This window comes from Elgaria multicarinata, chromosome 13 (assembly GCF_023053635.1).
Source record: "Elgaria multicarinata webbii isolate HBS135686 ecotype San Diego chromosome 13, rElgMul1.1.pri, whole genome shotgun sequence".
NCBI lineage: Eukaryota > Metazoa > Chordata > Lepidosauria > Squamata > Anguidae > Elgaria > Elgaria multicarinata.
Window position 1 is genome coordinate 31,956,857 of NC_086183.1, and position 23,971 is coordinate 31,980,827.

A 23,971-nucleotide genomic window follows, 5' to 3' on the forward strand; every position below is an offset into this window, starting at 1 on the left:
CTCATACATGTTTAAAAACTACAATAGCCATACTTGTCCATGAGAATGACAACAACAAAAGTCTAAACTCCACAATCGGGCATTACCATTATTCAAAACAATAAAAATGTGTACGCTTTTGAGTATTCCAGAACTCTTCATCAGATTAGGTGGTATCAAAAGTAGGGATCAAAATCCACAAGTCTGGCCAGAAGTTGCAGTCATGAGGTCTGCAGTTTAGGTGGACCCAGTCTCAAAATGGAGATTTGCAGTCTAAACGAATTATCCATCGTAGGTGTTGCAGTTATCAGATTACACTCTCAATGCATTTTGGGGTAGACAGGTCTCCATTTCCATGACCTCCATTTCCACAAATACAAAGCCTGGCTGTAATTCTGGCCTTCTTCTTGCCTTGGGCGAAACACACAGATTGAGTTGGCACAGCGCAGTAGTGCAGAAAAACACGATGGTCCTTATATTAACAAAATCGGAGATTAACTTTGAATGCATTCTCAGAGGATGTTTTCTCCCCCCCTCCCCATTTCGCAGATTCTTGGATTTCCCCAGAACTCGAGGATAACGGGCCAGCATTCTGCAGAGACTGGACATCCCAAAGAGAAGGTTCTTGCTAACAGACTCAACATGGCGGATGCCCCATAATGGCTGACCCAGACAATTTGTCATCTGTGCCGCGGTGCCACCCAGGAGCAAATGCAACATCCCCGCCTGTTCTGAACGTCCCCTACTTACTCAGCGAGAGTTTGACAGCTTTGTTCTCCATCGTGGGCAATCTTTTTATCTGTACGGTCATCTTGCGGAACAGGAAGCTGCGTGCCGTCGTCACCAACTACTTCCTGGTCTCGCTGGCTGTGGCGGACATCTTGGTTGGGGGGGTGGCCATCCCCTGTGCCCAGTTTACCGATATGGGGCTGCCGCGATACAAGCCCCAGCTCTGCCTCTGGATGCTGTGCACATTGTTAGTCTTCACGCAGGCCTCAGTGTTCGGGCTGTTGGCCATCGCAGTGGAGAGGTATATTTCCATCTTGAAGCCCTTCCAGTACAAATCGTTGATGAGTCCCCGCAATTCCCTCTTGGTTATCGTGGCCTGCTGGGGCCTGGCTATCGTGATCGGCCTTTTGCCTGTGATGGGCTGGCACGACCCCTTGCCCGCCGGCGGGGAATGTGTGTTCAACAGCATCATCAAAGACACGTACATGGTCTATTTCAACTTCATGGCCTGCATGTTGGTGCCTCTGTTGGCCATGGTGGTGCTGTACGGACGCATCTTCCTGGAGGTCAAGCGTCAGATCCGCAAGGTAGCCGAGGGGGAGGTCGACGTCAGCGCGCAGGAGAGGCGCCGGATCATTGTTCGCAAGGAGCTGCAGACGGCCACCTCGCTCTTCATCATCCTCTTCTTCTTTGTCATCTGTTGGCTCCCGGTCCACATCCTCAACACCGTCATGCTGCTCTGTCCTAGCTGCTGTGTCCCAAACCAGCTCACTTTGGCCACCATTATCCTGTCCCACGCCAACTCTGCCATCAACCCGGTCGTGTACGTCTTCCGCGTGAGATCCTTCCGGAAGGCCTTGGAAGGAGCCTTCTCCTGCATCTGCTACTCCACCGGCGTGGGCGTGTTTTCCGGATCTGGGATGATGCCGTCCAACGTATCGGAGGTGCCACCGCTCCGGAATACCTTTCTTCCGGGGAAGTGAATGGAAAACTCTTGATTCCTGGTGTAATTGTCAGCCTGTCGCCAAGCGAGGGGGAATTTTCAGATCCAGTAAAATTGGCTGAAGACCGAATGGGGAAGGTAAACTTCTCACTGCAGATGGGTGAGAGGGCACGATATTTTTAAAAGGCAATCATATGAACATCAGAAACTGCCTTATATGGAGCCAGACCCTTGATCCATCTAGCTCAGTATTGTCAACACTGAATAGCAGCAGAAGCTGCTATTTATTAGATTGTAAGCCTATGCGGCAGAGTCTTGCTATTTTCTGTTTTACTCTGTACAGCACCATGTACATTGATGGTGCTATATAAATAAATAATAATAATAATAAGCAGCTCTATGGGGCTTCAGGGAGGGATTTTTCCAGCTCTAACCGGAGATTGTCAGGAATTGAACTCGGGACCTGCTGCATGCAAAGCAGCAGCTGTATCACACTGAACCACGGCCCTTTGCTGCACCAAGAAAGGCTGGACGCTTTGAGCAATTGTGCATAATTCCTCCCATTTTTGCATAATGCCTTCTGGTTCTACTATTCACAGGGAGAAGCAAGTTGCTATATGGGGCATTGATGCCCCACACACGACACCCTCAGCCAATAGGAACCTCGCTCAGCTACTTTTTTGCCTTCTAAGATTTCAGCAGCCATTACCCCCAACCTTTCGAGCATATCTTTGTGCCATGAAGACTAGAAACTTGCCCTTTTCGTGGTCTAACACAGCCTTCCCCAACCTGCCACCCTCCAAATGTATTGGACTGCAACTCCCAGCATCCCTCACCCAGCTGGGGGATGATGGGAGCTGCAGTCCCACACATCAGAGGGGCACCAGTTTGGGGAAACCTGCTACATTGGAACGTTTGCTGTCTGTTGTGTGATCGAGGACTTCCATCTCACATCATTTTAACTGGATAACTCCCCTGAGTTTTGGCACTGTGAGACGTGATGCTACCGAATTTCATAATTTGTCAGCCCATTGATCGAAACTCATTCCATTTGTAATGCTTACCTTTTTAGTGAGCCTGGATTGATGTATTACAAATTTGCTATTAAGTTCGAGATTGATTGCGAACTATGGAGCAAGTATACGGAAGAAGCACACAGATTCCCCAGCAAATTTTCAGCCATCCCGCTGACTAGACTGCTCCCCCGCCCTGCAAACTTCCTTGAAGCAGTCGCAATAGCTACCTCCATTGTCACTGCCACCACAGCAGCTCCAGCTTGGAGGACTCCTCTGCAGGGCTCATAGAATCATAGAATAGTAGAGTTGGAAGGGGCCTCTAAGGCCATCGAGTCCAACCCCCTGCTCAATGCAGGAATCCACCCTAAAGCATCCCTGACAGATGGTTGTCCAGCTGCCTCTTGAAAGCCTCCAGTGTGGGAGAGCCCACAACCACCCTAGGTCACTGGTTCCATTGTTGTACTGCCCTAACGGTCAGGAAGTTTTTCCTGATGTCCAGCTGGAACCTGGCTTCCTGCAACTTGATCCCCTTATTCTGTGTCCTGCACTCTGGGAGGATCGAGAAGAGATCCTGGCCCTCCTCTGTGGGACAATCTTTCAAGGCCTTGAAGAGTGCTCTCATGTCTCCCCTCAATCTTCTCTTCACCAGGCTAAACATGCCCAGTTCTTTCAGTCTCTCTTCATAGGGCTTTATTTGCAGACCCCTGATCATCCTGGTTGCCCTCCTCTGAACACGCTCCAGCTTGTCTGCATCCTTCCTGAAGTGTGGTGCCCAGGACTGGACACAATACTCAAAATGAGGCCTAGCCAGTGCCGAAAGAGGGGAACCAGTACCTCGTGCGATTTGGAAGCTATACTTCTATTAATGCAGCCCAAAATAGCAATTGTTTTTGTTTGTTTTTGCAGCCACATCACACTGTTGGCTTATATTCAGGTTGTGATGTACAACAATTCCAAGATCTTCATATGAGAGACTGGTTGAGGAAGCACCACATGGCATTATGTAGGCAGGCCATGTGAAAACAACGAGGCCGAAAGACAGCCAGCTAACATGGTGATGTATAATGTCATGCCACACAACGAGATTCCAAACCACAACTCCCAGGATGCACCTTCACATTGTCTGCAGAGCCAGTGTGGTGTGGAGTGCTGGTTTGGGAGTCAGGAGATCTGGGTTCTAGTCCCCGCTCAGCCATGGAAACCCACTGGGTGACTTTGGGCCAGTCACAGACTCTCAGCCCAACCTACCTCACAGGGTTGTTGTTGTGAGGACAAAATAGAGAGGAGGATTATGTATGCCGCCTTGGGTTCCTTGGAGGAAAAAAGCCGGGGTATAAATGTAATGAATAAATAAATAAATAGTGCGTGCGCAAACCTCTGTTTATACGAAGCGAAATTTCATATTAAAAGAGGTCTTCTTCAATCTCACCTAGACGGAATTGTTACTTTCCGAGTCAATCAGGAATTCACTCAGGGTAAATGCGGCCATCATTAACTGTAAGGGAGGAAGGAACCCACCTATCCCCAACCAACACTCATCAAGACTTTTATTAATTTTATAAATTAGTTGCTGTCTGGGAGCCTGTATGTGTGTTCTCCACAAGAGGGCGCTTTGCTCTAAGACTTCATGTACTTTTTTAGTATTTCGCCCCCTTTCAGCCCTGCAAAAAATGGGAGCGCCAGTAGACTGGCTGTGAGGAACCAGATTGTTTCCTTATGCATGTCACTGAGAGGTACAAATATTTTCTGAGCTTGCAAGGAGTACACCAAACTAGGTAGCCTCCCCCAGGTTTAAACATACTCCTCATGTCCAGGCCAAAGATTGCTGGTGTTTCACTCCAGAACCTGATTTCAAAACCAGTGCACAGCCTGACATGCAAAGTGGAAGATAAATATTTATGCATCTATTACATTTTAATACTACCCAGTAACCAAAGTTTACACTTTCTGGACAGTGTACAAACTAAAAACATAAAACACAAAGTATCAATAAAGGAATGTTTAAAAAACAAGTCAGATAGTGATGGGGGGTGAGTGGGAAATAGCAGAACAAAAATAAAATAAAACCAGCAATAGGGTTAAAACCGTGCAAAGATTTGAAAGGTTGAGGGGGAACCTTCAGTCCCCAGCTTGATAAGGCTGCAGGGGTTTCCCATTTACCTGGCAGCTTCTCTCCCTGGCCTTGCTCCCTCTGCTTTATAGGGAAAAGTTCTCAACTCATATCGGGTGCTGATAGAAGAGCTTTCCCCTGGGAGGAAGTTGCTGAGTGATTCTGTCCTGCTTTCTTCTGAGCCTTGTCCTCCTTCCTTACTTGTGAAGAGACGTGACACACATGCTTCCTTCTGAGCACACATGCAAAGACTTGGGTGTTCAGAATGCTTTTTAAAGTGCTACTGAGCGATTCCCCTCCTTACTTCTGTGTAGATATGCAGAGCCTTGGCCTGCTTACTTGTGAGTAGAAATACTGCTCATGCTTACTTCTGAGTAAACCTGCATCCTACTAAAAAGTGGTAACAATGACATTTTGGAGGGGGATTTTCAGCCCTGCCAGTTTTGCCTTTGGCCCTGTCCTGAGGCCAAAAAATATCCCTCACTCCTGGAATCTTCTAAAAGCACTAAAAACAGTTCCTAAAATGCCTTGGAAATAAAAAGGGCTTCACCTTTTTTAAGAATCTGAGCCTGTGCAGAGTACATTCGTCAGGGGATCGTTTCTTAAAAGTTAGGCTCAATTGTGGAACTTATGAAGAACGGATGAGCAGGTTCAGAGCATCTTGATAACTGCAGTCCTCACATGGGACATAGCAAGGGGGGCCTCTAGCACAGGGGGTGATGCTTCCAGGCCAATCTGAGGTGCAAAGCACTGCTATTGAATAAGCACAGGCAGTAGCACCCGCCTAGGAGAAAAGGGATAGAGTTCAGGAACCTAGAAGATTCTGTGGAATAGATCGGGGCCCTGGGAAAGAGATCCTGGACCGGCAGTGCTCATGGCCGTGGCTATTTGGCTTTCTGTGCAAGCAAACCACTCTGCCTATCTGAAAGAGAAGGTTTCAGTTTAGAATCCAGACTCCCCAATCACAGCTCAAACCTTATCGAGTGACTTCTCATTGTGGATTATTAATGAGGCCGGCACACTTGCCGCGAATGGTCACGCTGTTTAACCTTTGCCTTCTGACTGTAATGCAGCAGGGCTAATAACTAGTCCCTATTTCCACACCCCGTTAAGAACAGCTACTCCACCCCAGAGTTGGCTGCTTCTCACCATGCTCTGCGAAAAGGCTACACCATCAACACTCTGTGATCCCCACGTCCCCCCCTTTCCAGCACACTTTTAAGGGCACGGGGGGGGGGGGTTTCCTGCTATTTGCATCCAGAAAGTTATGCCATGCTTCCTCCTCTATCGTATTTTGGGGGGGGGGGGAGAGAAATGGGTCAGTGGACCCTCTCCAACTGGTGCAAGCCACTGTTCCCCAATGAGATGGGAAAAGAGTGCAGAAAAAGGCAACTCAAATGATCAAAGGGCTGCAGCAATGGAGCATCTCCCTTATGAGGGAAGGTTACAACAGCTGGGATGGTTTAACTTGGAAAAAAGGAGGTTGAGGGGAGACATGACAGAGGTGTTCAAAATTATGCATGGTGCGGAGAATGTGGATGGGAAGACATTTTTCTCCCTCTCCCATAGATTCAGGACAGATAAAAGGAAGGTCTTCTTCACACAGTGCGGAATTAAACTCTGGAACTCACTACCACAAGATGGGGTGCTGGCCACCAATTTAGATGGCTTTAAAAGGAGGTTGGATAAATTCCTGGAGAAGACTATCCATGGCTACTAGTCCTGATGGCTAAGTGCAACCTCCAGTATTAGAGGCCGTAAGCATGTATACAGTAGTTGCTGGGGAACATGGGCGGGAGGGTGCTGTTGCACCATGTCCTCTTTTGTTGGTCCCTGGCCGACAGCTGGTTGGCCCCTGTGTGAACAGAGTGCTGGACTAGATGGACCCTTGGTCTGATCCAGCGGGGCTGTTCCGATGTCCCCACCTCACCGAACTCTCCCTTGCTCATCTACGCACAAGCTCCTAGGCATGGCTTGTGTATAAAGTCATTGATGTACTTCGTGTTTTAAGAGGGAAACACTCACACAGAGAGAACTACCATAGGCTCCCGCCTGCCCCAATGGAAGCGTCATGCTGGGTCAAAATCCTTTCCCCCACGGTGGCCCAACAGATGCTTCTGGGAAGTGCAGAAACAGAGTATGAAAGCAAGAGCCACTAACACGGGCTGCCTCTGAACCTGACTGTGTGTTATGTTCGGGGTGTGGACGGCAGGGAGCTAGGCTGGGCTGCTGGGACCCGGGGGAGTGAGGCAGAAGAGAACGCCGCACTGAAGTGGGATCAAGAAGTGTTCAGCTTTATTGACCGTCACTAGCGTGTGCCAGGCCAGAGCCAGAGACCTCCTCCTGTAGCGCGCAAGAGATCACAGGCACAGTTGAACCTGAGTCCGGGCCGAGCCAGAGCAACGTCCCAGAACCGGCACGAGGGTCCAGTACCGTCTGCCGAGACAGAGGCAGAACCACGGCGTAGTCCAGAGGCAGTCCAAGGGTCAGGAACCAACAAGGCATGGCGGAGGCAAGGCATAGTCCAAAGGCAGTCCAGAAGTCAGGAACCAACAAGGTGTGGCAGAGGCAGGGGCAAGGCGAAGGCCAAAGGCAGTCCAGAAGTCAGGAACCAACAAGATCAGGAATGGGCGTAGAGGTTCGCAGGAAGTAGAGGAACGGTGTTGCTGTGGCAAGGGTTGAGCAAGAAGTGCAGTGCTTAAATAGCTCTCACCCTGGCCCCTCCCAGCTGGACTCCAATCACACCCCTTGCATGTAGTTAGTCAGGGGCCTGAGGCTTGCAAACACCCCAGCAGGACAGGTCCTGACCGAAGACCTGGGTCCTGCAAGCACTCAGTACAGCATAGGCCTGGGTCCTGCAAGCACTCAGTATAGCATAGATCCTGACACTGTGTCATACAACCACCGCAGCTAGTACTCATTGCTGGACCTGCCACTCAAAGAGTTTGCAATCCACAGGGAGCGTTGGACACAAGCCCCGTCGACAGGGACCAGATCAGGCACGAGAGAAGAGCGTTGGCCTGCATATTCTTGGTAGTTCTGGCCTCCTCGTTGCACAGTGTCCTCTTCCTTCGAGGTTTCGAGTTCCCAGCTGGTGTGGCATGGAGGTATTGAGAGGTTCTGCCCCCGGCCCAGGATCTGGCCTTATCACACATCCCCGTATCAATCACAGCCAACACCCTCCTCTCCCTTTCATCCTGAATTAATCATCAGGACTCGGCTGTCTCCCCGTTTCCTGAACTGAAGCTGTCGCCTGTGCAAAAACCTCTGACTTGTCGAAATCTGAGCCCCGGCCTGCGCTAAACCTGAGCTGCAATATTGAGCTGGATCTTCTTGCCTGGGTGAGTGGGGGGGGACCATGAAGAACGCTCTGGGGACCTGGAGAGATGAGGAGCTGGGTCTCCTGCCAGCCCCTGCTTAACGGGGAACCTTGAAACATGTCCGAATGCCTTGATAAGGGTTGCTTCGCGCCTTCCAAAACACAGGAATTAAGGGTATCGCTTGTCGCATACTGTCGAGCCTCCACACAGGTCAGTTGCAAGGACGACACGGGCCAGCAAAGCCATCATTAACTGTAGCTCTCCAGACATGTGAACGAGTGATTCACACCTGTGACCATCTGTATAGAGGCCAGTCAGCAACTCGATTTCCTGGAGGGTCACTTAGAAAATGGACTCTCTGCCCCCATAACCTGCTTGCAGGCTGCGTTGCCATACCTCTTTTGTGATGGCACAGTCCGAAAGACAGGCCATGGATGGTACTCAACACATGAGGACAGCTGTTAAAAATAAACAGGTCTGAGTTTTGTGAGATGAGCGACAACCTGGCAATCCTCTATATGCCACCTTGAGTTCTTTGTAGGTATTTCCCCCTTATTTCTCTCCCCGTGGGGCACCCCATGAAGCCGAGCCTTTTCCTCTGCTAGGAATCTTCTGACAAATCCATCTGTCCCTATATAAAATTCCCCTCAAGGTGGCAGCAGGATTTTGCGGCACATGGACAATTGATTGCTCCCTGGGGAGTCATTGATACTTTAAGTAAATTTGTTTTTAAGCAACGCTGCAGCTCCGTAAGACATCACTGTTAAGATGCACGAGGCGGTAAAAGGTTTGTCCTGTATCAAAGCAACACAAAGTCACTTTCAGAGGCTGGGGAGGATTAGGGTTTCAAGCTGGGGGTGGGGTGGGGTGGGGGGACGAAAGAAGAGAAAGACAGCTGGGACTAAAGAATGAGCTCATGCTGACATGGGGAGGGGGGGCGAAGAGAGAGAAGAGCCACACACAGACAAGACAAGCAGGAATAGATACCAGGCTTAGCAGTCAGAGCGGCATGGAAAACAGAGAGACAGAAATAAAGCTAAGACTGGGTGGGGATTCAGGGACTTCAATATAAATGGCTGTTTTCTTCTCCAAACGAGTCCATGCCTTGTGCACACTTAATAGCATCCAACCTGGCAAAATGAACTTGGGGGAAATTCTTTCAACTCATATTATTCGTTTGAATGGTTTTACAGCACTCATTAGGGACGTTTTGTTGTTTATTCGTTCAGTCGCTTCCGACTCTTCGTGACTTCATGGACCAGCCCACGCCCGAGCTTTCTGTCGGCCGTTGCCACCCCTAGCTCCCCCAAGGTCAAGTCTGTCACCTCCAGAATTTCATCCATCCATCTTGCCCTCTTCCTTTTGCCTTCCACTTTCCTAGCATCAGCCTCTTCTCCAGGGTATCCTGTCTTCTCATTATGTGGCCTCAGTTTTGCCTTTAATACCACTTCCGTTTTGCCTTTAATACCATTCCCTCAAGTGAGCAGTCTGGCTTTATTTCCTGGAGTATGGACTGGTTTGATCTTCTTGCAGTCCAAGGCACTCTCGGAATTTCCCTCCAACACCACAGTTCAAAAGCATCTATCTTCCTTCGCTCAGCTTTCCTTATGTTACCAGTTTTTTAAAAAATAGGGTGTGGAATTCTGAAGTGGGAACACTTAAATATGATTGCCCTACAAGTGAACAAGGCATTTCTTTAATAGTTACCTTAAAATTGAGTTTCCAGGTTTGAATTTAGGAAATCCCCCAGATTTCCAGTTGGTGTAAAATTCATTTCAGATACAAATATGTTTGCTTAATTTTACTTTATTCTCCAGGTTTTACTCCGAACAAGATAGCTGATGTTTTTAAATGTCTGGCATTTTTTTTAAGGAGGCAGGGAGAATTTAAAAAACTAAACAGAAGCAAAAAAAACATCAACACAAAACTTTTCCTGCCCTTGAGTTAAATCCTATGTGGCAACATCCATCGCCACCCCAATCTGTGGGACTTCAAGGGAGCTCCGAGCACATCAGCTGCAGCCACGTGGTCCCGACACACAGCTTCAGCTCTGGTAACCTTTGAGGCTAGATCCAGACAAGGAAAATGTTCTGCCACAGTTAATACGCGACTGTAGTGCAGAAGGCGAAGTAACAGGGGCGGAAAGGAGGAGAGGACTACGGCTCATCCCACTGGGAAAAAGTCAAGAGCTACAGGCCTTACAAGAGGGGTCTTTTTGGCATGCCTCACACTGTCTTGAGCACAAAGGACTTCAGGTCCCAAGTATATAACCCACAGCTGGGGGACAGCTGAGCTTACCTGGAGTCTTCCATCCCCACCAGTGCCATTAAAAACTCACTAATGGCTCATTTACACCAAGCAGATATTCCACTATGAAAGTGGTATGAAAGCGTTATATAAAAGGCAGGAGCCACACGACTGCTTTATAATGGTATTGAAGTGCACTGACAACTGTTGGGACCCATTGACACAGACCATATACCGCTGTCATAGTGTTATATCCTGCTTGGTGTAGATGTGTCAATGGGCTCCACCAGCTGTCAGTGCACTTCATTGTGCACGGCTATTGGGCGGTATAAAAATGTAATAAATAAATAAAAATAAATATAAATTACCACTATAAAGCAGTCGTGTAGATCCTGCAGTGCACTTCAATATCACTATAAAGCAGTGGTGTGGCTCCTGCCTTTTATATAACGCTTTCAGACCGCTTTCATAGTGGAATATCCTGCTTGGTGTCGATGAGCCCGAAGTAGAAAAGCCTGTGTCAGAAAAAAGCAGACCAAGAAATTTAACAAAATGTTTATTACAAAAAGAAGAGTTTGGGCCACATACGGTAACTATGGTGCATTTGCGAAGTGGACAATCCATTATCCAGCTCTACCAACAACAACAAAAGCATTCAGCCACTTTTCTTCACAATGCTCATTGGACAAAAAACTTCTGAAGTACGGGGAGATGCCAATGGTAAAAACCATCAACAAACTATATCAGTGTCCTGGGGGGGACGGGACTCTGGAGACAGCATCCTGTTGGACCAAGCTCTGGAGCATTCACAGCCCTCGGGCAGCTGGTTACTTTCCAGCTATTAGGGGGTTCCTCAGCACCACAATGACTGAATCACCACGCAAGAACATCTTAGAGATGTAGCGATCCTTGTTGACAGGCTTAGACTTCTTCTTGCCTTTCCCGCTCTTAGGCACCTCTGTCCACATCTCCTTGACGTTCTCCAAAACCATGTTGCAGTGCCTGGTAGGAAAACAACAATGTTACATGGACACGAGGACTCCCCTTCCTGCTACTGAGAAGTGGGGAGAGAGCAGAACGCCGCCCAACACCCTCTGCTGCTAAGCAACGCGCTCCCACCCCCCATGTGCTATATGGGACCAGAAATACTTCAGGCAGATGTAGCTGGGATCTTCACTCCCAAGGGAGATTATTCAAAATGAGAACCCCCATAAGAAATCTTAACAGGCAGGAAAGCTGCAACTTACTTAGGGATCTTAAAACTAATCTAGCGTGGTTTGTTTCAGTGCAAACTAGAAATTGGCTAAAAACCACCATTAATAATCTGCAGAACAGAAGAAGCCACAGGTGAGATCCTACCTGTCAAAGGCCTTGACGCGCCCCAGAAGTTTCTTGTTGTTGCGACAATTGATCAGCACCTGAGTATTGTTTTTGACAGACTGCGTGAGGACAGAAAGTGGCCCCGTGTTGAACTCTTCCTCCTCCCGCTTTTGCAGCTCTTCTGGGGTCATCTCACTCTTAGGCTTGTTTAAGAGGCTCCTGAGAAGAGGGAAGAGAAAACAGTTCTCGTAAAGCTCCAGGATTAGGTACTGGGTGGTATTGAAATGTAATAAATAAATAAACTAGCTTCAGCTAAATGCAACTGATCTTCTAAAATACTTCCTTGTAGTTATACAACCCATCCTCCTGCCCCAAGTACAAGGGAGGGAGAGACCCCAACTACCAGGAATCATGACCCTGCCTTCAAAACATTTGCAGGGAGAAAAATCACAACACATCTAATTTGTCTCCCGAACAGGGAAGCGATGCGATGACATGAAGCAAGATCTCTCCCATTCATAATTAACCCCTCATGCTTAAGACCAAAACCATGTATTCTGCACAATTTAGAATAATCAGCATCCTAATAGTACGTTTGCAGTCATCAACAGGTTACAGACCTCACCTTGCCCATCAGCAAGCACTGAACATGGGAGTTCATAGAGAACTTTGTGCTGTGAGGAACCCTTATACAGCTAGAAACTAAGCTTATATATGCCAGTTGTTGGGGGACATGAGTGCGAGGGTGCTGCTGCACCCGTGTCCTGTTTGTGGGTCCCTGGTTGACAGCTGGTGTGAACAGAGTGCTGGATTAGATGGGCCCTTGGTCTGATCCAGCAGGGCTCTTCTCATGTTCTTAGTTTAACCTCTCTCTCTGTGGATACAGGAAGGTTGCTAAAGGTTGTTAGGAGACAAAGTGTCTGCTTTCTCCTTTGTATCTGGAAAGTTACCAAGATCCCCCCTGAGCAAGGAAGTTATGACTGTAAAACAGGGGGCAAAGGCTGCTAAAAGCTGTAGCTGATGGGACTGAGTGTGGAGCTGGGTTTTAATTGTAAACCACCTTGGTACCATGAGATGAAGATTGGTGTATAAATATTTATAATCAAGTAATAACTTTTATTTATTTATTTTATTTTATTGCATTTGTATACCGCCCCATAGCCGAAGCTCTCTGGGCGGTTCACATTAGATAAAAACACTTAAAAACAATATACAAAAAATATTATTCATCAAGGATTTTTAAAAAAGCATAAATATAAGCTTCCAGACTACTAAACGAACAGGAAACTAAATTATTATTATTATTTATTTATATAGCACCATCAATGTACATGGTGCTGTACAGAGTAAAACAATAAATAGCAAGACCCTGCCGCATAGGCTTACATCACCTCCCCCCACCCCTAGAAAGACATGTATATTTAATCTGACAATGGTGAACAGTAACAAGTATTAGTAATTAATTCAGTGTTGGTAATTAAAAGGAATCACTAGCAATAAGATTTTTTTTTAAAGAAACTTCACTCCAAACTTAATACAGAAGTTAGTGTGAACTGTAAAAAGGTGTGAACTTAAATTTCTCTTGGCCAGGAGCAAAGAAAATACACAAATTCTAGACTCCAGGGCTGCCTGCTGGGATAGGGAACCGAGGGAGAAGAGGAGGAGGAGGAGGAGGAGGAAGCCTCCGCCTTCTCCCTTCTTCTGGAGGTTGGGACCAGCACTTCCTGACTGTTAGAGCAGTACGACAATGGAACCAGTTGCCTGGGGAGGTTGTGGGCTCTCCCACGCTCGAGGCCTTCAAGAGGCAGCTGGACAACCATCTGTCAGGGAGGCTTTAAGGCGGATTCCTGCACTGAGCAGGGGGTTGTGCTAGATGGCCTTGCGGGCCCCTTCCAACTCTGCTATTTTATGATTCTCTGATCAGGAAAAACTTCCTGACTGTTAGAGCAGTATGAACCAGTTACCTAGGGAGGTTGTGGGCTCTCCCACACTAGAGGGAGCTGGACAACCGTCTGTCAGGGAGGCTTTAAGGTGGATTCCTGCATTGAGCAGGGGGTTGGACTCGATGACCTTAGAGGCCCCTTCCAACTCTACTATTCTATGATTCTATGGTTATCTTTTATCATGTCGTGCAGCACTTTGGAAGCCCTTCTAGGCAAAACAAAACAAAAAACACCTTGCAGATGCAAATAAAGAGGGCTGAGACACGTGATTGCGAGGGTAACGTGGGAATCACCTATCTCAACAAGCACAACGATTTGACCAGCCATTGGAAAAGATCAAGCACCGTCGGAGGAAGCCGAGGAGGAAGCATTTCTGGGCATTAAGGCACAGATGGGGTCTTTTAAAAAAAAAATTGGCGGGGGGAGAAGCAGCAAAAATAGTTCCTCCCTCCAAATCACTCCGCGCCAACGGTCTCCAAACAAGGAGCGCCTATTCAAATATTTACGGTACAGTTTAAGATAACACCCCCCCCTCCTTCCGTAGCCCCCGAAATTTCTCTCATCTGTTTCCTCACATGACGGTGACGACGCCGGTCTCTCGTAGGTAACCGTCGACTCGTGTGGGAAACTACTCCGTTGCGACTTCCGATGGACGACTTCCGTTTCCGGGTCGCGCCGCGTCTTCCAAGCCAGTTTTGCCTCCCGCAGGACGGTCTCTATGGCTACGGCGAGCGGGAGGAGACAAAACTCTTCGCTGTAAACTCGGTTTCCTCAACGCACTTGCTGAGGAGTGTGCTGTGTAAGCTGAAGATTTATTAACATTATATATAGGGTGACCCTATGGAAAGGAGGACAGGGCTCCTGTATCTTTACCTGGTGAAATCCCCTCTTCATTACAATAGGTAAAGCTGCAGGAGCCCTGCCCTCTTTTGTATCTAGTCACTCTAGTATAGCTCCTGCAGCTTTAACTGTTGTGATGAAGAGGGGATTTCAGCAGGTGCTGCATGCACACAAATGACACCTGCTGAAATTCCCTTTTTTAATATCCGCCTTTTTAATGTTTTTAATAATAATAAAAATATAGATTTATGTACTGCTTACCGTATTGAAAAATATCCTTAAGCAGTAACTAAGTAACAACTGAAGTAATTATTAGTAACAATTGGAAAAAGCACCTGGTTTTTTTAATTCTATTTTTAATTTTTTTAAAGAAAGGCCATGCACAATGGAGAATGTGAGGAGGAGGATATGGGAGAGAGCTCCGGCTATTGGGCGGTATAGAAATGTAATAAATAAATAAATAAATAAATATTATATTCTAGCTACCGATAAATAAATAAATAAATCCAGAGCATAATGATTTTAAAGCATAAGCCAAAACGAAAGCTGCAAAAATAGCATAAGAAATCTTTTACTATTATATTTATGACATTTATATCCCACTTTTTCTCCAAGGAATTCAAGTTGGCCTACTTGGTATCATTCCTCCTCTCCCACGTTTTGTCTCAACACAACAACCCTGTGAAGTGGTAAGTTATGTGGAAAGAATGACTCACACAATGAGTTTCGCAGCTCAGTGGGATTTAAACATGCTTCTCCTGCAGCTAAACTGACAGTCTTTTCTACCACACCATGTTGATGCTTCTATTGAGGTGCTTCGAGATGAACTTTTTATTGCACCATTGCCCTGCCTCATTCACAGAATTTCGCCCGAAGGTCCAAATGCCGTTGTCATCTTCCACTCATAGCTGATATATATTTCAGATTTCTGAGTATCTTGCAAGTAAGTCCAATGGGGTGTATTGGCTTTTCTTTTTGTTTGGTGGTGTGGGTGTTTGAGATACCAACAATAAGACAAATAATAATATTTGATTGAAAAGGGGATTAGACAAATTCATGGAGGATGAGGTTATCAATGGCTACAAGTCATAGTGGCGCTGAGCAGGGGGTTGGACTTGATGGCCTTATAGGCCCCTTCCAACTCTACTATTCTATGATTCTATGGCTATAAGAGCCCTGCTGGATCAGACCAAGGGTCCATCTAGTCCAGCACTCTGTTTACACAGCAGCCAACCAGCTGGGGAACTTGATTGGGGGTGATGTTGTCACACTCCTGTTCTGCTCGTGGGCTCCCCCTAGGCAGCTGGTTGGCCAATGTGGGAAACACGATACTAGATGGGCCTTTGGTCTGATCCAGCGTGGCTCTTATATCAAATATTATCCATCACACTTTGCACCCCACCTTTTCTGCCAAGGAGCTCTGACCTACAGAGTGGATTCCTGCATGGAGCAGCGGGTTGGACTCGATGGCCTTATAGGCCCTTTCCAACTCTACTATTCTATGATTCTATACACGGGGTGTATGAATGTGTGTTCACAGCAACCCTGTGAAGTGGATTCAGCTGGGAGAATGTGACCCAAGGTCAACCTGTGCACGCCACAGCTGAGAAATGCACTTCATGGTTGGATTTCTAAATCCAACCCTAAACGTAGCAACATCAGAATCATAGAATCATAGAATCATAGAATAGCAGAGTTGGAAGGGGCCTACAAGGCCATCGAGTCCAACCCCCTGCTCAATGCAGGAATCCACCCTAAAGCATCCCTGACAGATGGTTGTCCAGCTGCCTCTTGAATGCCTCTAGTGTGGGAGAGCCCACCACCTCCCTAGGTAGCTGATTCCATTGTCGCACTGCTCTAACAGTCAGGAAGAGCTGTGCTGGATCAAACCATAGGTCTGTGTCATCCAGCAATCTGTTCACACAGCAGCCAACCAGCTGCCTCTGGGAAGCCCACAAATACATGTGCAATAGCACCCTCCCCCTCGTGTTCCTCAGCAACTGGTGTACTTTCTAGTGTAACACTCATAGGCTGCAATCCTATACCTACTTACTTGGGAGTCGGTCCCATCAAGCTCAATGGGACTGACTTCTGAGTAGACATGTATAGGACTGTGATGTATAGATCACACTAGTTCCAAAAGAATCCTGTTCAGTTCTTGGTTACAAAAATTAATTGCCCTTCTCAGAATTTAAATATTCACCGCTTCTTAGGACAATGGGGTGAGCTATGACAATGAAACTAGTAAATGCTTGCTGTGCAGCGAGTCTCTGCACACATTTTTAGGAGTAGTGGGCACTTCCTGAGGGGCATAGAAGAGACAGGTGCTTTGTGGATGTGTTGAGGACCATAAAAGTCAACAGACGCCAGTCCTGGAAAGAGACCTCGGCTCGTGTTTAATCAGCAGAAGCTTCTAGTTACTGTCAGCTGCCTTTCCATCTCGCATGTCTGCCTGTCCAGACAACTCCCTTGAAGGGCAGGCGCCCGCTTTGCTTACGTCCTTTGCATGCCGTCAGTGGGGATGGAATTGAGGATGGTGAGGGGGTATTCGGCGATTTGGTGGGAATCCAAGTGGCTGGAACAAGGATTTAGCTTGGCCTACTGCGCTTTGGAGACCCGTCAGTGCAGACTAGTCAGTGAATTGGCTGTTCATCTAAAATACCTTCTGTAAAATTGTTACAAGGGTGATTTCTCAGGGTTTAGGTGAAGGTGACTGTGTTTTTGAAGTGTTTAGATGATAAAGATTTGTATATGATTGTGCTTTATGTTGTATGCTGCCTTGATGTTTCAGATAGATGGGATATTTATTTATTTATTTATTTTATTACATTTATATACCGCCCTACAGCCGAAGCTCTCTGGGCGGTTTACAACAATTAAAAATAGTAAACATTAAAAGTATACAAAAATTAAAAAAACATAAAAACAGTTTAAAACAACACTATCCATTTAAAAACAACAATTCTGGGGTCCATTAAAAACAAACTTAACGTTGTTAAATGCTGTTAAAATGCCTGGGAGAAGAGAAAAGTCTTGACCTGGCGCCGAAAAGATAACAATGTTGGCGCCAGGCGAGCCTCATCGGGGAGATCATTCCACAGTCAGGGGGCCACCACTGAGAAGGCCCTCTCCCTTGTTGTGATCCTCCGAGCTTCCCTCGGAGTAGGCACTCGGAGGAGGACCTTAGATGTTGAGCACAGTGTCCGGGTAGGTTCATGTCAGGAGAGGCGTTCCATCAGGTATTGCGGTCCCAAGCCATGTAGGGCTTTATAGGTTAAAACCAACACCTTGAATTGGGCTCGGAAACATATAGGCAGCCAATGCAGGCAGGCCAGAATTGGTGTTATATGCTCAAACCTCCCTGTTCCAGCTATCAATCTGGCCGCCGCATTTTGCACAAGCTACAGCTTCTGGACCGGAATATTTATTCACACACACACACTTTCACCCATTTCATGGGGCTAGAGAAAGACTGAACAAATTTGCCACAATTATTGTCCTGTATTGGTCCTGACAGTCCTCAGTTCTTGTAACGACACAAGAATTATGTTCAAAATAAAACACAACTGCCAATTTTGTAAAACAGGTAAGTATCTTTATTGAGTCCTGTGGCCTTTATTCACGCAAGCAAAATTTAATTCATGGTTTGCAGTAACAGAAGTTTAAGGTGCATTCCATAGATCCTCTCTCTGCCATGCAAAAAATAATAATAAAAAAAATCTTTTCATCAAAGCTTGCTAGGCACAGTGTCTACCGAACACACATTTCCTGCATAACACACATTCATGTCTATAATGTTTATGAGCAGGAGACATCCTTGGTGGATTGCGTCCCTGTTTTTTGATTCACACCAGCAATATGGAAATAATTAACAGAACACTCTAAAAATTAGCGTGCATATTTGAACTTTTCCATTAACAATAGTCAAGATGACGAGGAAGATAATATCATAAAACATGAATTGTATTCTCTCTGGAGCATATCGTGCCTCACTTCCCACGTCCAGCGCCCAGATCTTTCTTAAACAAAAAAGCACATTAAAATAGAAATCAGAAGCCTTGAATGATAGAAATTGTACTTTGTTCCCTTATGGTGTGACTTGTGCAATTTAATGTTCGGGCTGCAAGTGAAGGGTTTGTTTTTTCTCTGAAGGAAGGAAAATTAAACACACACACACACACACATTGTAACAACTACTAAATAACAACACTATAACAATCACTGCAAAAAGTTAGGAATAAATATACTAGAAATTGATTGCTGCTGAATCCACTTTCAAACACACTGATCCTAAACGCACAACACTTAAATCAATGGGACTTGATTCAGTGTGAAAACGTGTTCAAGACCGGAGGGTATCAGGCTGCAGTTCAAAGTGTGCTTACTCAGAATTAAGCAAAACCGTAATCAGTAGACACACTGAAGCCTGATTAACAAACCAATTAATCCAGTTCTGACTAATTTGAACATATCTGACACTCTTTTGGATTACTCCCACTGAGCAAGTTCAGTAGAACTTGCGTTCACTAGATTTTTAGGCTCTCTGAGTGAAATGGATTTGGCAGTTCTTGAACAAATGAAACACTTCCCATAATTAACTTTGCATCATTCTTTTACAGAACACATTGTCATTCGGTTAATTCGCTTTTCTTTTTTTAAGTTAGACAGATTGATGGAGGGCAAGTCTGTGAATGACCGTTAGCCATGATATTTAGAGTTTACGCGTCCCATGCGCAGAAACAGTATACCTCTGATTACAAGGTGCAGCAGGCAACAATAGAGGATGACTGACTTTGACATATCCTGGAATTGTATGCTTTCTTGGGGAAACTGAGGCTGGCCAATGCTGAAGAAAAAATGCTAGACTAGATAGACCTTCGGTCTGAATCAGGGAAGCATTTTTTTATATTCTGTGCTGATCTAGCCAATCCAGAAATATGGGGTGCTTCATTCTCAGACGAGCCCTGGGGATTGTGTGGATCAACATAAGGTGGCTCCCTGCAGGGTCTAGCAGAGGTGCTCTGGGGGGAAACATACTTGCCTTTGCCTATTCTTTCTATTGTGAGCTCGAGGGGTTGGACTGGATGACCCCTAGGAACACTTCCAAACTGGTGAGTCTATGATTTCAAGATTGAGATTTTGGGATTACCTTAATAGCCCTGGCTTGGCACATGCTTCTCGCCTGCCCAAGGACCTCCACTTCCCTTACTCGGCTTCGTCCTTTTTCCTCTGCTGCCCCTCATGCCTGGAACGCTCTTCCAGAACACTTGAGAACTACCAACTCAATCACAGCTTTTAAAACTCAGCTAAAAACTTTTCTTTTCCCTATAGCTTTTAAACTTTGAGTTTGTTCTGACTCTATACTGTTAGCTTCACCCTACCCGGTGCCTGTTTACACTTCCCTGTGCCTGTTTGCATTCTCTTTCCCTCCTTATTGTTTACTACAACTTTATTAGATTGTAAGCCTATGCGGCAGGGTCTTGCTATTTACTGTGTGGTCTGTGCAGCACCATGTACATCGATGGTGCTATATAAATAAATAATAATAATAATAATAATTGTTTGTTAGGCAAACTAGAGGTGAGATCTTGCCATGGGAAAACATAGTTAACCGTTTGCTTCTCGATACAGGATCATTTTGCAAATCTTTTAAACTGATAAGGAAGCAAAAGACAACTGCAGTTTGAGGCAGACTGAGAGCAGACACAGAAAGCTGAGTTCGGGGCTCTGGAAGCATCTTGCGGTGCTGTCTGGTAGAGCATTTATGCTATGCCTCTGTTTATGCTCAGCCTGCAAATTTCTAAATAAACCAATTATTACAAAACACAAATAAGCCTCCAGTGCACCCTTGCAAGCCCAGCAGCACCCCTGGAAATTCTTGCCACTCTCAGAAGTGGGATATGCGTGACATCGTATTGCAGGGTCATGCACTATAGCACCAGATGAGAAGGGTTGGAATTAAGCGTAATGTGACTGCATTTGGTCACATTCCTCCTTTTGTCTCTCTCTCTCTGGCTTCAATTTCCTCCTTCTGTTATCTCCCTGCACGGCTTAAATTTATATTGCAAGATGCCAGCAGACAGCGATCTGGCTTTTTTGCTTATGAAATATGGGGAAAGGCCATGTAGACTGATGCAGCTAAATAAATGAACAGTCATAACAACAACAGCAGCAATCCCTGGAACCTACCATCTAAACAGGCCTTAGATCCGTTGTGTTTGGCTCGTCAACCTTAAACTCATTTAGTTGAGCGTAAATCTTACTGATGTTGATAGCCCTGGTTTCTAAGTGTGGTCAGGATCACAACTCAAATAATGTGAATCTACTTGCGAGGAGAAGCTTAGAGGATGAACCACAGCCCAGCTAAATTAAGTCTTTAATGAGTGGGGTTCAGGCATTTCATACCTTTTAAGATTTTTTTTTTTTGCACATACATCCAAAATGAGAGAACAGTCAGGATATTCATTAGAAACCACTGAGTATTTTTGCAATGAAGCAGGAGGGCTGTGATTATTGATTTGTGCCTATTCAGAAGTTGGTCCTTTGAATCAGAATGTTAATCAAGAGGCTAGAAAGGCAGAGCTGGAGCCCAGACAGTGCAGGTAAAAAATGTGCACAAATTATAGAAATGACTTTGACTGGCACCCACAAGGGAAATTCTATCTCACCTTAGTTTTGGAGCGCCAGTCTCGGTTCGAAATGCAATAGCAAAATGGTGCTTGGACTTACAACAGAAAGTTTCCGACGGTTTCTCCCAGTTCAGAATATTAGAGGAAGTTATTCATATTGGTACACACATGGTGGATACCTTTGCATCTTTCATCAGAGAAGACAGTGAAGGAGAAGCATACATGGATTAAGATAGAGTAGCCATCCAAATTTCTCCTGAGTTTCCACGGAAAATGGATGGAAACCAATGAAGCATAGAGCACAATGCACCCAAATGTTCCGGTCTTTGATGCACAGGGTCTCTTTGGGTTTCAATATTAGCAGGCAAGATGTAATTTTAGCAACGAGACTGTGGAAAGGGATATATTCAAGGCAGACTTGGATTAAATGGAGCTCTCTGGTTATGGAAAGTGAAGTAGTTTGGGAACTCTGGAGAAAACCGTCCAGGGAAAGTCGGAGGAACTTCACCGAGGAGATCTCCAGTGCATTTGGATGGGAGGCTAGCTGGAGGGCTAATTGGCAAGGTGTGGTGGTGTCTCTGAGAGAAGATGTAGCTGGCCTGGCCTGCTAAGACGTTGACGGAGCAGGAGTCCAGGCGGTCAGGTATGGAGACGCTGCAGGGTAAGGCTGAAGTCAACATCGTTGTGGCAATGTGTTGACGGTGGCCATAAGGACCGTTTCCTTCAATATGTCCTTGCATCCCTGGAGACGCAATAGCCTGATGGGAGAAAACAGAAGAGAAGGAGCTCGGGTGATGGCCCAGGTAAGCTGAGGAGGCCCCGTAGAGAGGGGGCAGAGGCCAGAAGAGAGATCCAGTGAGGGTCACCCCAGCCGAAGCTAGCCTAGCTCCTCTCCTGAAGGCCAGCTTGGCCCGGGAAGCAGGCGACCTCCTCCGAAGCTTGCCGGTGGCACCTCCAATGAAAACATCCTCACTGGACGGGTCCAACATCCAGTAGTTGCCCTTGCCAGGGTCGTCGTAGTGCCGGGGCACCTTGACGAAGCATTTGTTCAGGCTGAGGTTGTGGCGGATGGAATTCTGCCACCCTTGCTTGTTCTCCTTGTAGTAAGGGAAGTTTGCCATGATGAATTCATAGATGCCGTTGAGCGTGAGACGCTTCTCTGGGCTCTGACGGATGGCCATCATAATCAGGGCATTGTAACTGAAAGGCGGCTTCTCGTGTTTCCCTCGCCTTTCCACGGAAAGATTGTCTTTCCCCAACCTCTGCCGTTCTTCACCGGCTGCCATTCCGTTCCCTTCTCCCCCCAGCGGCGATGACAGCGATCCCGCGGGACCTTCGCTTGAGGCCACATCTTGAAGGAGGTTGGTGATGCTGAAGGGAGATTTCAAGACCCAGCTGTTTGCATTTAACCCTTCCATTGCTGACAAGGGAGGGTGGAGGTAGATGGGACTTCTTGGGTCCACACAACAGTCAACAGCCCCGGCCAACCTGTCCGGCAGATCAACTGGATATTTTGCTTAACGCTGGGTCAGTGTAGCCACTCCCATGTCAGCCACTGCCATCACCAAAGTTCCCTCCCTTTTTAGCCAATCAGATGGCTAGCCGTCTTGCTCTTTAGCCAATCCCATCTGGACATTGTTGTTATCCACACCTTCTCCTTTCCCATTTACTGGTGAGCAGCGTTGAGATGGAGTACATTTCTCTAGCTTTGATGACCAAGGTAGTCATTGCACACTGGTGAGATTGGTACTTATTTACATCAGGGAGAAAATTTAAGCCCACAGCCTAAATTATGGCATGATACAAATTAGCATTTCATAGTCTTTTTGTGGAATCCCCACATTATGTTGCAATTCATTTCCACCTCTAATACTCTATTGATTTGCTGTAGTGATGATGAGTTTCTCATTTCCCCCCCTGCAAAAAAAGTGTATATATGCTGTCTTGCCCAGATTTTTAGAAAATACATACCTTTTAAATCTCACCCTTTCTTCAAAGGAGTAGATTAGTCTGAGAATCTCTCCAATCTGTGTTTCTTAGCTTAAAGGATAATTAATAGAGGGAGCAACTGATTGTTGATTGGTATGCATTCCTGTTAATTGCTTCTTGATTGATCAATCATACAATGGCAACTATCAAAATGACCGTCTGCATTCTTCCATCAGTACTGAGTAAGCCTGTTGTACTAATTTCACCGCAGTTCCTTTGATTTGATACAAAATGCATCACTAGGTGTATACCCAGCAACGGAACACCAGTATTTTGTAAGACATGTAAGGGGGGTGGGGGGAAATAACATTTTTTAAATGTTTTAAAATATCTTCTACACAAACAAGACAGAGTCTTATGGTCTCTGCTTTCCAAACCACCAGGGACAGATTGAATCCATTTTGCAAAATAATATTCCCCTTGCCTTAAAACAACATGAATAATTAATTGGATGAAATCCAACCGATTCTCCTTTCCCAAGAAATATCAAATGTGTGTATTTTAAAACGTCCCTTGGAAAATATAGTAACATTGTTTTTGTGTGTGTTTATTTTTACATGTTTATCCTGCTTTCGCCCCATCCCCTTTCTGCCCCACCAAGTTGGGACGTGAAACATGCACGAGTGAAATGACTTTAGGGTGACCCTATGAAAAGGAGGACAGGGCTCCTGTATCTTTAACAGTTGCATAGAAAAGGGAATTTTAGCAAGTGTCATTTGTATATATATGGGGAACCTGGTGAAATTTCCTTTTCATCACAACAGTTAAAGCTGCAGGTGCCCAGCCCTCTTTTAAATCTGGTCACTCTAGTATAGCTCCTGCAGCTTTAACTGTTGTGATGAAGAGGGCATTTCACCAGGTTCTCCAGATATACAAATGACACCTGCTGAAATTGCCTTTTTCTAT

The 23,971-nt window shown here is 46.1% G+C and overlaps 3 protein-coding genes across 3 annotated transcripts; 1 reads left to right on the forward strand and 2 right to left on the reverse strand.

Annotated features, from left to right (window-relative positions):
* The first annotated feature begins 638 nt into the window (after window positions 1–638).
* LOC134407814 (adenosine receptor A1-like) lies at window positions 639–1,691 on the forward strand. The gene has a single exon (XM_063139761.1). The coding sequence runs from the start codon at window positions 639–641 to the stop codon at window positions 1,689–1,691; it is 1,053 nt and encodes a 350-aa protein (XP_062995831.1).
* A 9,196-nt stretch (window positions 1,692–10,887) lies between these two features.
* SNRPD2 (small nuclear ribonucleoprotein D2 polypeptide) lies at window positions 10,888–14,269 on the reverse strand. Its single transcript, XM_063139897.1, has 3 exons — window positions 14,183–14,269; window positions 11,704–11,883; window positions 10,888–11,346 (listed from the first exon to the last, which is right to left on the reverse strand). Coding segments are annotated over exons 1-3 (357 nt in total). The 5' UTR covers window positions 14,185–14,269; the 3' UTR covers window positions 10,888–11,171.
* A 7,214-nt stretch (window positions 14,270–21,483) lies between these two features.
* Window positions 21,484–22,494, reverse strand: LOC134407815 (forkhead box protein G1-like). Its single transcript, XM_063139762.1, has one exon. The coding sequence runs from the start codon at window positions 22,492–22,494 to the stop codon at window positions 21,484–21,486; it is 1,011 nt and encodes a 336-aa protein (XP_062995832.1).
* Between the last annotated feature and the right edge of the window lie 1,477 nt (window positions 22,495–23,971).